Consider the following 15,535-nt stretch of genomic DNA (forward strand, 5'->3'; position numbering starts at 1 on the left):
AGGGGTTTGTGGGTTCCTTTGATCAGTATCAAGTTCTAGGCTCGTGGGGCACCTGACAACACCAGAGACATACCTGAGGTTTCCATGTTCTCATAGATAAGAAAAGAACAGAGGTGGCACACACCTTTAATCCCAACACTCAGGAGGCAGAGACAGGAGGATCTCTGTGTTTGAGGCCAGCCTGGGCTACAGAGTGAGTTCCAGGACAGCCAGGAATACACAGAGGAAACCCTGTCTCAAAAAACCAAAATAATAATAATAACAATAACAATAACAATAACAATAAAATAGAAAAGGAAAGGGCCACAGACAGAGTAGGTCTTTCTAGGGCTCACTGACTCATGACTACTGTAAGGAAGAGGACAATTTTATAACCATTTTCCATTTTGAAAAGTGACCTGTGTAGACACTGTAAATAAATTTTAAAAGTACCTAAATTCTGTAAGGAAGAAAATTTTTAAAAAGCCTTTTTCTTAATGTCTTTTTAGAACAGTAAGAAGTCAGCAAAAGTATTGAGCCGTATAAAAACGTATAAAAGAGTTTTAATAGATTTTTTTTTTTTAAATTGATTGCTGCTCGTTTTTGCCTTTCCTAAAATTGGACTTCAATTGGGTTTCTCGGTAGTCTGATTTTTAAAGCTTTGTATGTTGCTTTTCGTTTCCATATATTTGATGAATCCAGAAGTGCACTGATACTTCTCCATTGGGGCTGTTTTCTGCCATGTTGAGGGAAATCTCTGGAGTGGAGTTACAGGAGCAGAAATACCATTTGGGATTAGGAAAGAACCTCCAGGCTTAGCCAGAGAGTCATGATCTTAAGATGCTGGCATTCCAAGGCTGTGCCACAGACTGGATTCATGGTCCTTATTTCCTAGGGGAGACCCTATCTCCAGATAAAGGTTGATTTTAAAAAAAAAACAAAAAGTATGTATGCTTCTCTGTTGCGTCTTTTTTTATTTTCTCCTTTCTTTTTTTAAGGGAGAAAGCATTTATTTTAGCTTACAGTTCAAAGTACTGTCCCTCATAGTGGGGAAATCAAGGCGGGGGGGGGGGGGGGGGGCTTGAAGCAACTGGTGACATTACAGCCATAATCAGGAAACAGCTCTCACCTTATTTTTGTTTTAGTTTGTTGATCAGGGTCTGGCTATACAGCCCCAGCTGTCTTGCAACACGCTGTGTAGACCAGACTGCCTCAGACTCGGAGATCTGTCTGCCTCTGCCTCCTCTTGTCTCATTTTATGTTTTAATGTCCTCCCCCGCCCCGCCCCGCCCCACCCCCCCCCCAGAGGTTAGGCATTGAAAAAACTGACCCTGCCACACTGACGGATGATGAGATCAACAGATTTGCAAGACTCGATATTGATCCAGAAACCATTACGTGGCAGAGAGGTATGTACCCTGCACAGGCTGCCAGCCTCTCACGCCTCCAGGATGCTCCTGGTTCAGGTTGCTGTCCAGGATATCCTCGCCAACCTTAGCCGCTATGTAGATGTCCCTTTGCGGGATTGGTTGCGTGTCTTGCTGTCTGTTCGGTGTTGATTGAAATGACAATTTCAAGGAAGTTCATGCATAAACCAAAAATAACAGTTTTTAAGTTTCAATTTTATGCAGAAAGTTTTGGTGTCGTGAAGTGGGGAAATGATGTTTAATCACTTGAATCATGTGTGCTCTTTATTCTCAGAACTTCTGGCAGCGGTGACTTTATTTTTCATCTATCTCTTCAACCTGCTCGTCATTTCTCCTTTTATTAACTCGTCTTGTAACGCTCGTCAGCCTTCAGCGTTTTAGACGTCTGCCTGTCTTTACTGCCATATGCTGCCTTTCTCTGTGTACAGTTAGCAGGGCTTGGGATTTTATTTTCTGCCCATCTCCTTTGTCTCCCTGTAGAGAAGAAATTCTCATCTAGTCATGCAGAATGCACTATCAGGCCAACTTACCAACTTCTTTGGAGTTTTTGTTTGCTTGATCATGTAGCCCAGGCTGGTCTTAAGTCCTCTATGTAGCCAAGGTTGACTTGGAACTAGCCATCCTGTGTCCTTGTCCCTGCTGAGATAACAGGTATAGACCACTATCCTCGCCTAATGGCATTTTTAAAAGTGACTTTCTTTTTATAAAAATTTTTTTTTAAATTTTTATGTGTATGAGTGTTTGGCCTTCGTCTATGTCTATGCATTACATGCATGTAGTGTCTACAGAGACCAGAAGAGGGCATCAGATACCCTGGAACTGAAGTTACAGACAGCTGTGAGCGCCCATGCCTGTTCTGGAACCCAGGTCTTCTGGAAGAGCAACCAATGCTCTTGACCTCTGTGCCATCTCTCTAGCCCCCAAAATGACATTCTTAATACAAAAAAACGATACTGGCATTTCTCCTCTTGCCTCAAAAGATTTAATATTTTGGTTTTTTGTTTTTTTTTTCCCCCGAGACAGGGTTTCTCTGTGTAGCTTTACACCTTTCCTGGATCTCGCTCTGTAGACCAGGCTGGCCTCAAACTCACAGATCCGCCTGCCTCTGCCTCCCGAGTGCTGGGATTGAAGGCATGCACTACCACCGCCTGGCATCAGATATATTTTTACTTATCATGTTTATGGATGTTTTTCCTGCATGCATGTATGAGCACTGTGTCCATGCCTGGTACCCAAGGAGATTGGGAGGAAGCATCAGATCCCCTGGAACTAGGGTTACTATGGATGCTCAGGTGCTGCCATTTGATGCTAGGAACTCAGCCCCAGCCTTCTGCAATAGCACTAAGTCCTCTACACCACTGAACTCTCTCTCTAGACCCCATCGTAGTATTTTTAGAAGAAAACAAGCTCACCATATGTTATGAGAATTTAATACGTTGTTTAATCATTTACTTTAGCATATGTGTGCATGTGGGGGTGAGGGGGTATTGGTGTGGAGAGAGAGGGTTTTATGATGTAGCCCACACTGACCTTGAACTCCTGATTATTAGCCTCTCAAGTGCTAGGATTACAGGTGTGAGGTACCATACCTGGCTACTTTTCCTGTCCTAATGCTTAGTGGCTTATTACCAAAGAAACAAATTAAGAAAGAAAGAACCTGTTGGAGACCTACCTAATAAGATCTATATACATCATCTCCCTGTGCCTTCATGTGTTAACCAGCCTGGAGACTCATTGTTTTATACATGTAAATCTGCTGCTGCTGCTGCTGGTGGTGGTGGTGGTGATTTTTTTTTTTATAGGTCTTCACCTCCATCCCTCAATTCATGGGCAGGATCAGTTTCTCTGTGGATGGGGCTGAAAGTTCCATCCCTCTCATCTCTTGTCCTCGATGGTCACCGTACCCCTCCTGAGGTGCCCTGTCCCTTTAACATTCCAAGGGCTCTAGGAGCCTTGTGGCATGAACCCGTGGCAAAGATGAGACATGTTTCCTTGCATCCTGCACATAGGAAAATCAAATGTAGGAGCCCCCTAAACAGCACACAGTAGCTTGTCCTGGGAAGTGAGGTTTGGATTGGTTGGTGGCCGAACTTTCCAGGTTCCCTGAGGTTATACAATTGGGTATGTATTCTGTCATCACGAGAGAATGTACTAAGGAGAGGCCAGGCCTGGAGTGTTTCACGGGCATTTGCACTTGGTCTGAGTGGATGGCCCTTGTGTGGGCGTATGGCCAGTGAGTCACCCCATAGAATAATACACACCTTAGCCTTTTCAAAAACAGGATTGCTCTGTTTTTGTTTTTCTGCTAATATAGAATGTGCTTTGAAATGGAGTCCAGATTTTATAGTTGTTTGAATTCTTTAGAAGGAATGAAGTTCAACCACTCCACATTCCTTTGCTTTAAGAACCGTTGCTCTACATTTCTGGCATGTGCTATTTCTTACACTGTATTCCTCCAGCTTGCCGTCCATTTTGAAATCAAGTATTAGTAGACCATCATTAGGTTAGATTTGTGGTTTTAAAACTGTTGCTAAATGGGACGTGGTAGCACATGCCTTTAATCCCAGCACTCAGGAGACAGAGACAGGTGGATCTTTGAGTTCGAAGCCAGTGTGGTCTACAGAGCAAGTTCCAGGACAGCCAGGGCTGCACAGTGAAACCCTGTCTCAAACAAACAAACAAATAAACAAAAAACCAAAACAAAACAAACAAAAAACAGAGCTGCATAATAGCGATACTGTGTCTCAAAATCAAAACAATAACACACACACACACACCCACACACACCAAACAAAAGACCCTCTGCTGCTCCCTTTAGCTTTGTGCTCCCTACATCTTTGTGGAATTATGTATTTACTTTTGAGATAGGGTCATGCCATCTAGCCCAGGAAAGCCTTTCATTTGAGATCATCCTGCCTCCGCCCTCAGAGTCCTGGCCTTACAGGCATATGCTATCTTCCCTAGTTTTGTGTTTCTTCTTCTTTTCTTTCTTTCTTCCCATGTGGGGGGGGGGGGGAATCAACCCTGAGTCTCCCCAGTGCTAGACGGCATTACCATCGCACTGGATCTCCGTTCGTTTATTCACATATCTTTTCTTAAAAGTCGTTCCTCACCCTCCCTTCCCACTGTAGTGCTGGACACCAACGACAGATTCCTGAGGAAGATCACAATTGGACAGTCTCCCACAGAGAAAGGCCACACACGCACGGTAACATTCGTTCCTCTCGATAATTGCTTCCCTCCTCCTCCACCCCTCCTTTGCGACCACACCGGCAGGTGCTCTTCTGCCTTCTCCTTTTTAAAATGGCAGCGAGTGGGCGTGGCAGCGAGTGGGCGTGGCAGCGAGTGGGCGTGGCAGCGAGTGCTCTTGCAGTAAATCCATGTGTCACCTGTGTGGTTTCCCCACACCGTTCTTTCCTGGAGGCGGAGAACCCCAACTGAATAGTCTTGCATGTAAATTAATCAAAATTGTTCCTCTTCTGTGGCCGTTTGGCAGTATGTATCTGCTGTGTAAGAATGAATGCCTGTGGTGTTCCTTTTACATTAGGGAAACCATAGCCAGTATGTAACCAACGGTAACCAAGATGTTTTCACATGGATAAAATAATAGCTGATCGGTCCTGCTACAATTTGCAGGGGCAGTAGGGGTGCAGGAAGGATCGCATGTAGCTCAGGCTGATCTCAAACTTATAGCTGAGGATGACTTTAAACTTTGATCCTCCAGCCTCCACCTCCCAAGTTCTGGGATTACAAGCCTGTATTACCACACCCATTTTATGAGGTACTGGGGATCGAACCCAGGGCTTTGTGCATGCTAGGCAAATTCTTTGCCCCTGTGCTACAAACCCTAAAACATTGAGCTTCTTTTTTTTTTATTTTTTGGTTTTTCGAGACAGGGTTTCTCTATGTAGCTTTGGTGCCTGTCCTGGATCTTGCTCTTGTAGACCAGGCTGGCTCGAACTCACAGAGATCTGCCTGGCTCTACCTCCTGAGTACTGGCATTAAAGGTGTGCGCCGCCGCCACCACCACCCAACTAAAACATTGAGCTTTTGATTACTCTAGGCATCTGAACAATTACAAATTTTGACTGCTGAAAGATTATTTAGATAGTTCTATTTCATCCTTGTTAGCTTCTGGTTTGACACAGACTGTCTGCCTTTGTCTCTTTGACTACCCACAGGCCCAGTTTGATATCTCTGTGGCCAGTGAAATCATGGCTGTTCTGGCCCTCACTAGTTCTCTGGAAGACATGAGAGAAAGATTGGGCAAAATGGTGGTGGCATCCAGTAAGAAAGGAGAGCCCATCAGTGCCGAGGATCTGGTAAGTGCCAGGCATGCTGGGGTCTCTCTGTGATTATTGAAAACAAAATTTACGCTCTTCTTAAAACCTTGTGATTAACTCACTAATTGGTTTTGCTCATTGCAAAAGTTACGGAATTTTTTTTTTTTTTTTTACTTCTTCATAGTGAATGATGGTAGTGGTACTGGGCTCTTGTAAGGGGCCTGGAGTACCGGGTGATTTGAATGATGCTTTCGTCCTTCAGGATCTTCCTGAGCAAGCTGCAGCTAGAGTTTGTATGGAACACCTAACATCAGGTGTTGGATGATACCTTGGTGCCTCCCTGTACCACTTGGCCTGGAAGGACTCATTGGCCAGTTTGGCTGATGGTCTTCTGGTTAGGTCTTCTTCTGTTCTGTTTTGTTTTGTTGTTTGGTTGGTTTCTGTTGGCTGTTTTGTCTCTTGTTGTTGTTGTTGTTGTTACTTTTTCTTTAGACAGAATCTCTATGTATCCCTGTCTGTCCTGGAACTCCATGTAGACTAGGCTGGTGTCAAACTCACAGGAATCCTCCTGCCTCTGCTTCCAAAGTACTGAGATTAAAAGATTGTGCCACTATGCCCAGCTCTCTATGTACGTGATATAAAATTTGAAATAAAGCTTCTTAAAGAAAATCCTTTTCCAAACAAGGTCTCAGCCTAATGCTAGCTTGCTTGGAGCTCATCATGTGGCCTAGACTGTTCTCCAGTCAAGAGCAGGCCTCCTAGTGTAGCGCCTGCATCCTGGGATTAAAGCACAGGTTCTCGACCTCCCCAATGCTGTGACCCTTTAATATGGTTCCTCATGGTGTGGTGACCCCCAACCATAAATTATTTTCATTGCTACTTCATAACTGTAACTTTGCTACTGTAATGAATCGTAACATAAATATTTTTGGAGATAGAGGTTTGCCAGAGGGGTCACGACCCTCAGGTTGAGAACCACTGGATTATAAGCCTGCGCCACACCTGCTTTAGATCAAACTCGGAAAGGCTTGTTTATATCAGCACACACCAGTATAGTTGGTGTTGTGGCAGACGGATTTAGAAAAGGGAGAAAAAATATGAACTTCGTTTTCACAGTTGATAATGTGTTTTAGATTTTAACACCCAGACCGTAAATTTAGAAACACATTAATGTGGAATACAAATGAGAACCATTGCTTGGTTTTCCTTTGCCGGGGGTTTGTTCAGCGTTGATAAGAGGGAGCTGGATTTAGGAGTCAGAATGAGGCTTCTGGCTAGTACTTCAGCCTCAGCTCTGGGAAACCTACATTGAATTCCATTTCTGCCCATTTCTGCTCAGATACCAAAGTTATAAATAACTCATTGCTGTTGGAACTAACATATCTACTCTACACTGGTCTAAATGGAGCCCCCACATCAGCCAGCCGCAGAGCCTGATTGAGGCACTTGTTTCCAGCGCCGCATATGAGAGTACCATTTTCATTCCGCTTCCTCTCCCTGCCAAGATAACCGGTGGCTTCCTAGTGCAGCCGTGGAAAAGAAAGCAATAAAGATGAATGGCTGAGATTAGGAGTAAGCGTTAATTGCTCCAAGATGGTTAAAATGAATGAGAAGCCCCGCAGTGCTGAATTTGGGTTTCAGGAGATTGGATTTCTGCTGGCATGAGTTGATGCTTCATGGGCTTGTCTTGCAGGGCGTGAGCGGGGCCCTCACGGTGCTGATGAAGGATGCAATCAAGCCCAACCTCATGCAGACCTTAGAGGTGAGCTGGGTAACTCCTGGGGCCCAGAACTCACTTCCTCTGTTCAGAGCCAAGAGATGAGAAAGCACATTTGCCTTGCAGAATCAGATACTTTTTTTTTTTTTTTTTTTGAAAGATTTAAAAAATGTTTGGTATGGGAGCATTGTGTGTGCCCTAGCATGCACGTGGAAGTGAGGGGGCAGCTTGGTGGGGTCAGCTCTCTCCTAGCACTTGTACTTGAGCTTTGGGATTTGAACTCAGGTCTCCAAGCCTGTAAGGCAATCACCTCTACCCAGTGAGCCATGTTGCCATCCCATAGAAGCCTTTTCTGTTGCTCATCTCTTTCCTTACTTCCTTTCTTATAGTTGTGGGGAGGAGGTGTTCCAAAATAATATAAAATAAATGGCTTTAGAGCTGGGGATGTAGATCAGCAGCATAGCATTTACCCTGGTATTTAAGAGGCCCTGGGTTTGATTCCCAGCACAGCCACAGAAAAAGGGGTGCAGCAGGCTTTCTTGGATCACCAGTCCCCAAATCATAACTTGGAGACTTATTACTAATTTTGAATGCAGCCTTAGCTTAGGCTTGAACAAATATTCTATTCCACAACAAAGCGGGTGGCCTGGTGTTTTCCTTCCTGGAAGTCTTTTTTCAAATTCCAGCCCTTTGGCTACTGTGAAGCCAAGTTGGCATTTGCTCACGATGTCATGGTTTCCACAGGGCACACCGGTGTTTGTCCATGCTGGGCCTTTTGCCAACATTGCACATGGGAATTCCTCCATCATCGCAGACCGGATCGCACTCAAGCTTGTTGGCCCCGAGGGCTTCGTAGGTGAGTTCTTGTGCCTCCTCAGTGGAGAGACTCGTGTTTCCTTCAATGTCGTGGAGTGGCGGTGGTGATTTTACAGATGCTCGTCTTCCTTGCAGTGACTGAAGCAGGATTTGGAGCGGACATAGGAATGGAAAAGTTCTTCAACATCAAGTGCCGGTATTCTGGTCTCCAGCCACATGTGGTGGTTCTCGTGGCCACTGTCAGGGCTCTTAAGATGCACGGGGGCGGCCCCACGGTGAGGATCAAGGGCCCGAGAGAGTGGTTGTCAGGAACATTCTAGAGGCTTGGAGGAAATTCCATGACTCATCTGGGGTCGGCATTCCATTACACTCATTTATCCTCATGATGGATAAGGAGCCAAAGCCAGGGGTGGCCAGCTAACTCCTGTACAGGCCACCTCACCCTCAGGGACAGACCCCCTTGCAGCATTTTAAGGGGGCCCACATTGGTGGGGTTGGTTTGGTTTGGTTTGGTTGGGTTTTTTTTGTTTTTTTGTTTTGTTTTTTTTTTTTTGGTTTTTCAAGACAGGGTTTCTCTGTGTTGCTTTGCGCCTTTCCTGGAACTCGCTTTGTAGACCAGGCTAGCCTGGAACTCACAGAGATCCGCCTGCCTCTGCCTCCCGAGTGCTGGGATTAAAGGCGTGCGCCACCACCGCCCAGCCCACATTGGTTTTGTCACCTACCTATCTAAACCCCTCCAACGGCTTGTGCTTGGCCTTATTGACAGGAAACTCCTTGTCAGCCTGTTCTTTATAAATCTGAATCCCATTTTCCTTCTTGATATTGACACTGGTAGCCAGCCAGCCAGCGCTGCGCAGAAGTCATTTGTGAGCAGCAGTTCTTGCTGACAGGGCACTGATATAGCCTGTGGTAAGCTGGTGGGACTGCCAGGGGCAGGTGAAAGAGAATGGCAGGTCGCTCAGGACCAGCGGCCGGTGAGGTGAAAGGTGGGGTTGCTCGGGTCAGCTATATCCTGCCTGGACTTGATGTGTTTTCCTGAACTCCTGTTGCTTAGCAACTATACTTCTTAGTCTAGTATTCTAACATCTCTTTTTGTCTGTTTGCTTGCTTGCTTTTTGAGGCAGGGTCTCACACTGTAGCCCCGGCTATCCTAGAACTCCCTCTGTAGACCAGGCTGGCCTCACACTTACAGAGACCCTCCTGCCTCTGCCTCCTGAGGGCTGGGAGTCAGTGTAGCAGCACACCTGGCTTCATGCTTCTTCTTCAGACTACAGTAAAGTTGCTTGTACTGTCAGCGGCCACTGTGGTATTAAATGTCTGTTCTTTAGGCGTTGGTGTTGTAACTTAGGGAACAAGAGCTTGACTCTGTCTCTTGCTGCAGTGACACCCATTTGTCCTAATAGAGCAGTTCTGGGGTGTTTTGGATTGTTTGTTTGTTTTCAGGATGGGGGGGAGGTACACTGGGGATCGAACCTAGAGCTTTGCACATGCCTGACAAGTGTTTCCCCACTAGGCCCTTAGAGCTTTTTGTACACTTACAAATTACTGAAGGCCTAAAACAGCTTTTCTTTATATGAGTTACAGCTCCTAACATTTAGTATATTAGAACTGAGTTGCACATTAGCATACGTAGTTTTTTGAAATAAAACAAAGGCGCTGTCTACTTCCTCTCTCTTCAGTCTGGTTCACTAGAGACAGTGGATTGATTGATTCTCTTCTGCACGTGACCTTGTGATGTCCCATGGCACGTAGCCGTTGGAGATTTCATTGTCCACTCAGTGACAGACTGAAGGCTCCATTAGGGAAATCATTTTGGCCATGGGTCCCCAGACTGCACAGGCACTTTCCTAACCCACGTGGCCTCTCTCAGCCCATAGTCTAGTTGCCTCCGAGACAGGAAAGACTTTCCAGACCTTGGACACCCCTTTCCGCCTGGAATGCGAGCTAGGCTGTCTTCATCCATGCTAGCCAGCATCCCCTGCTCACATGTCATTATCCTCACACCACAGCATGACCGACTTGCCTGTGGCCAGGAGAGCTACCAAGAAAGCCCCACAAAGCCTTCAACTTACTAAAAACGTTGAGGGCTTTTTTGGGGGGGGGGTGTGTGGATTATGTTTCCCTTTTGTAACTCCATTGTGTAGTTCTTGAGTGAGAAGTTTGTAGGTATCAGCATTATGTTGCAATGTCAATAGGTTGGACCAGCCTGGGAGCCTCACTGTGGTGATGCTGGGCCCCTCCCCTGGCAGTCCTGAGAGGAGGCTGTGCCTGTACAGCTCTGTGTGGCAGCCAGACCTGTGGGCGGCTGTGCAGAAGGTCACTGCTTCCTGCCTATCGTCCACGTGGTCCTTCTAGGGTCATAGTACCACGCAGACCTCAAGTCTTCCTGCAGAGTAGAAGACCCAACCAGGGGCTTTTTAATGACTGTGTGTTGTCTCCACTGACAGGGCATCAACCCTGAGCCCTCTGCGTGTACTGTACAGCAGGGCCAAGCAGGTTTCCGGATCGGGGGCCCCAGGCCCAGGCCCCTCCTCTAGTGACACAGTGAGCTAGCTGCTGTAGAGTTCATTTACCTCTAAATCTACTATATAAAGGAAGAAAGGCCCTCTGCTGTCACCCTCTCCCCATTATCTCCCCTCTTGAGAGAGGGTCACATAGCCCAGGCTAGCCTCCACCCCCTATGTGGATGATGACCTTGAAGTGATACTCCTGCCCTCATTTTTTCCAAGTACTAGGGACCGAGACCTCGGGTACCCACCGGCTGTTATCTTCCTCTTATTTGTTGTTCAGTCTTTCTTGCTCAGCCCCCACCCACCCCTCCTGCCAAGTCCTGAGCGGGCGGCGCTCTTCACGGGCCTGACCTTAGGCATCTATAGTGACCTTGGTGGGGCTGGGGGCTCTCTTTCCCCCCTTTACTTCCATATTCCACTGGTGTGAGCTTCCTTCAGTGGGATCACTGTCCTGCCCCAAGCGTATTCCTGTATTCCTGTCCACCGTGGCCTTCGTCCCTCATCTGTGCTCACAAAGCAGTCATTGCTCTGTGCTTTACGGTCTCACGCTCCAAGTCCTCACAATGGAAGCACACCTGACTTTGTCTCCTTCCTTCCAGGTCACTGCTGGACTGCCTCTTCCCAAGGCTTACACAGAAGAGGTAACTATGATGATTTCTGAGTACTTGTCCTAGGAGACCACACCCCAAATCAGCATGTCTTAATCTGGCCATGGAGAATAAAGGGGGCAGTCACTCTGCCCCTGGGCTGTTCCTTAGGCTTGGGCTTGGGCTTGGGGATGACAAACAAACAAACAAACCTCTGGTGCACTGGAAATCATATCGGAGAAGTAGCAATAAGTAGAATCAGCCCAACAAGGATGGTAGGAAGCCATTGTCTAGACCAGTGGCTGGTTCTCACCGTTGTTCTCCCAGGGAACATCTGGCTGTATCTGGGAGCTTTTTGTTGCTGTTTGTTAGAGATAGGGTCTTGTTATATAAGCTCAGGCTGACCTTGAACTCCAGCCCCATACGTGGTGGGATTAGAGGCATGCACCCCATACCCAGCTAGAGAGAGTCCAACTCCGGAAGTGTTACTGGCATCTGATGTGTAGAAGCCAGGGATTGCTGTTAACAGCCCGGGGTGTGTAGCACACCCCACCCTTCACCTCCCACCCCCTAGTGATCAAAATGACAATGGTACCAGAGTTAAGTAGCCGCGCCCTGGATGGATGCACATTTCTTTCCTTCATTGTCTTTCCTGCACTGGATCAGTCCTAAATGCCATTTAAATCAAGCAAGGAGAGACCTTTAGAAGTAACATTTTCTCTACAAACCCAAAGCTGAGTTACAGACCCCAGACAGAGCCACTAAATGTCTCGGTTGACTTTGCAGGCTCATCTTCCATAAGCTGACTTGGTCTACTGGGCAGGAGCTCAAAGAGCAGTTCTGAGCTTTTTTTTTTTTCTTCATACTGATATCATTTACCATCAGAGAAACATCCCCAGGGTCACTGTGAGTGCTTACATAAGAGACAGGCCCATGGCTAAGATACAGGATCAGCCGCTGTCACTGCTGATTCAATCTCCCTGTCCTTGTGGAGGCTTTTACGTTATCAGGCAGGACAGGATCAGTGCACAGCCCCCAAATGAAGTTTGTAAAATTGCCCAGGAAAGAGATGGTTGGTGCCGTGAGTCTGCCTGTCTCCGGAGCTGTGACTTGCCTTTTATGGTCATCTCTGTGATTCAGGCGTAGGAGGGGAATTCACAGTTCTGACCCTCCTGCTACCCCACAGCCTTTCCTGTATCTAATTGCAGTGAGTGTCCCAAACTAGCCCAGCTGGTGTCTTCATTTAAGACGTTCAGCTTATTTCAAACTGTTCTCAGTTGGTCTTATGTAGTAATTGGTTTTTATGTGGCTAAAGGTAAGAACAGTTAGAGTACTCTTTAAACCTTCAGATAATCCTGATCTCAGATTACAGTTAAGGGGGGCGGGGGAGGGGAGGTCGTGAACATTGTCTGTACGATCTCTCTTTAACCTCCCTACTTTTCCTGCTGCTTTGGGTATCACCGGGTAGGGGGAGGGAGTGGGAAGAGAGGCGGGAGAGGAAACTGCAGTTAGGATGTGAAATAAATAAATTAATTTAATTAAAACAATAACAACAGCAAGTAACAGTGCTAGGTTTTCCTAATGATTCAGCGTGTTTCTATGAAGACAACCACATTTATTGATTGTCTGCAGATGCTAGGACTGTTGCAGAGAAACCCTGTCTCTTTGAAAAAACAAACAAATGTAAAAATGTTGGGATTTCTTGAACAGTTGTTACATATTCTTGTGACCGGAAGTAGCTTGGTTGGTAGTGTAGTTGCCAAGCAAACACTAAGCTTTGGGTTTAATCCCTACTATCACACAAGGCCAGGCATGCCAGTACACTCCTATATAATCCCAGCACTTGCAAAGAAGATGCAAGAGAATCAGAAATTCAATGTCATCCTTGACTATATTGCAAATTTGAGGCAAGTCTAGGCAACATGAGACCCTTTATCCATCCATCTTTCTATATCTAGATGGATAATTTTAAATCCTTGGGATACACCTGGTGGGAGAAGAGAATTGACCCCTGCAAGTTGACCTTGGACCTCCACACTCATGCCATGGCACACACACAGGGATACACACACAAATAAATGTAATTTGGGGGGGAAAAATTAGCTGGGTTTGGTGGTTCATGCCGTTAATCCCAGCACTTGGGAGACAGAGGCAAGCAGATCGACTGACTTATTTTATGTGTAGGACTGTTTGGCCCGCTTCCTATCTTTTGGTCCTCCTTGGCTCTGTGTCCTTAAGTGCTGGGTCATAGGCGTGAGCCACCACAGCTGGTTCATGTGGTGCTGAAGGTCCAACCCAGGGCCTCATGCATGCTAAGCAAGCCTCTGCCAGCTGAACCAGAGCCTCAACCTCTACTATTGTTTTCAGGGTGGTTTTGTTGTTTGTTTGTTTGTTGATCTGTTTTTATGTGTATGTGGGGGTGCCTACACGTATTTATGTGCACCACGTGCATGTCTGGCTCCTTCAGAGGCAGAAGAGGACATCAGATCCCCTGGAACTGGAGTCACAGGTGGTTGTTAGGACCCTCTGCAAGAACAGCCAGTGCTCTTAACTGCTGAGCCATCTTTCCAGCCCTGGTTTTTCTTTTAGAAGCTTATTTTTATACATGTGTCTCTGTGTGCATGCATGTGCATGGGGGAGGGGGTGCCTGAGGAGACTGGTATTCCTTAAAGGTGGAATTAAGGCTCTTCTGAGCTTCTGATGTGGACGCTAGATCCAGACTTACTTCCTCTGGATGAACAGGAAGTAGTATTCTTCTTATTTTTACTTATTGTTATTTTTTGAGACAGGATTTCTCTGTGTAGATCTGACTGTCCTGGAACTCACTCTGTAGAATAGACTGGCCTTGAGCTCACAGATCCTCCTGCCTCTGCCTCCTGAGTGCTAGGATTAAAGGCGTGCGCCACCATGCCTGACTGGAAGAAGTACTCCTAACCACTGAGCTGTCCAGCCCAGTACTTAGGCTTTCCAAATAGTTTGCCTTATTTTATTAGCCTTGGGAAAGCTGGCAGTTGAGTTCATCAAATCCTTTGGAACTTCACTGACTCCTTGCAGGACCATATTTATGGCTGTTGGGTATTGAATGCTTTAGGGTCGGGCCCTGTGCCAGGCTCTGTCTAGTGATCAAATGGTTTGCACAGTACTGAGAAGAGTCTCATTGTTTTGTTGCATTACAGGAGCTAATCTGATGTGTCAATTCACAATTATAAGTGGAATTTAAGTAAAGGCATCAAACTCATCCCCTTCAAACAATAAAGGGGACATTCATAGGCTACATAATGATGTCCGATACCCCAGCTGTTGAATTTTCAAGGTGTAGGGAGACAGCACAGCTTCCCTCCTGTGCTGAACGGTCAATTCTCCCTCTACCAGAAGCATTGTGGGGTGTGCATCACTGGCCTCCTGTTGGCCCCCCTCCTTGCCCTCACTGTGAATGTCTTCCAGCTCAAAGACATGCTGTCCTTTTTAAAATTTTTATGCTATTTGTTCATTTGAGACAAAGATTCACTGGGTACCCAGGCTGATCTCAACTTCTCCAGCCTCCAGCCTCTACCTCCTGGGTGCTGGGGGTTACAGATGTGCCCTGCCACGCCCCGGGGAAAGCTTCTGTCTTCAAAAGAAGCAACAGCCGTTTGCAGGTGTGCTGGCTTTGACCTGACGGGCCATTTGCTATTGTTTTCCAGGACCTGGACCTGGTTGAAAAGGGCTTCAGTAACTTGAGAAAACAAATAGAAAATGCTAGGATGTTTGGAGTACCTGTAGTCGTGGCCATGAATGTGTTCAAGTAAGTGTGAAGTCTGGAGAAAGGAGGAGTGTAGGAAATGCCAGACAGCAGCTCCCGGGGCAAGTCATGCGGAGCCGCTTTTTAATCTTCCTTTTGTTCTTCACTTACTGCTGTTGGTTTGGCCTGTGACGTGGCAGGCACCGTGTGTGTCACAGCAGACCCGCTACCTCACCGCTGAGGTCCGGAAATCAGAATTGCTCCTGAGCGATGGGGAGAACACACAAGCTTGGGAAGAAATGTTCTTTCGGGGCGTCCCAAGGCCTTTTGTCCTAACAGAAGAGCACAGCCTACAGCATGTCTTTATTCCCTGGGTCAGGTGGGATGTTAGGTTGAGGGAGTTGAATGTATCGAGCTAGAAGTGTTCATGTAAAAGCTGTGTGGGTTGTTTGGCCCTTTGGCACTGTTTAAGGTTTCAAAATAATGCCCTCACCG

At 46.5% G+C, this 15,535-nt stretch overlaps 1 protein-coding gene across 2 annotated transcripts in view; it reads left to right on the forward strand.

Moving 5' to 3' along the window:
* Positions 1-15,535, forward strand: part of Mthfd1 (methylenetetrahydrofolate dehydrogenase, cyclohydrolase and formyltetrahydrofolate synthetase 1) — a 70,645-nt gene that overhangs the window by 45,579 nt on the left and 9,531 nt on the right. For both annotated transcript variants that reach the window (XM_036206547.1, XM_036206548.1), the window contains 8 exons: positions 1,286-1,388; positions 4,538-4,614; positions 5,588-5,728; positions 7,383-7,451; positions 8,151-8,262; positions 8,358-8,497; positions 11,332-11,373; positions 15,003-15,103. In XM_036206547.1, the coding sequence (XP_036062440.1) occupies positions 1,286-1,388; positions 4,538-4,614; positions 5,588-5,728; positions 7,383-7,451; positions 8,151-8,262; positions 8,358-8,497; positions 11,332-11,373; positions 15,003-15,103 (785 nt within the window). The remainder of the gene's footprint in view (positions 1-1,285; positions 1,389-4,537; positions 4,615-5,587; positions 5,729-7,382; positions 7,452-8,150; positions 8,263-8,357; positions 8,498-11,331; positions 11,374-15,002; positions 15,104-15,535) is intronic.

This window comes from Onychomys torridus, chromosome 14 (genome assembly GCF_903995425.1).
Source record: "Onychomys torridus chromosome 14, mOncTor1.1, whole genome shotgun sequence".
Lineage (NCBI taxonomy): Eukaryota > Metazoa > Chordata > Mammalia > Rodentia > Cricetidae > Onychomys > Onychomys torridus.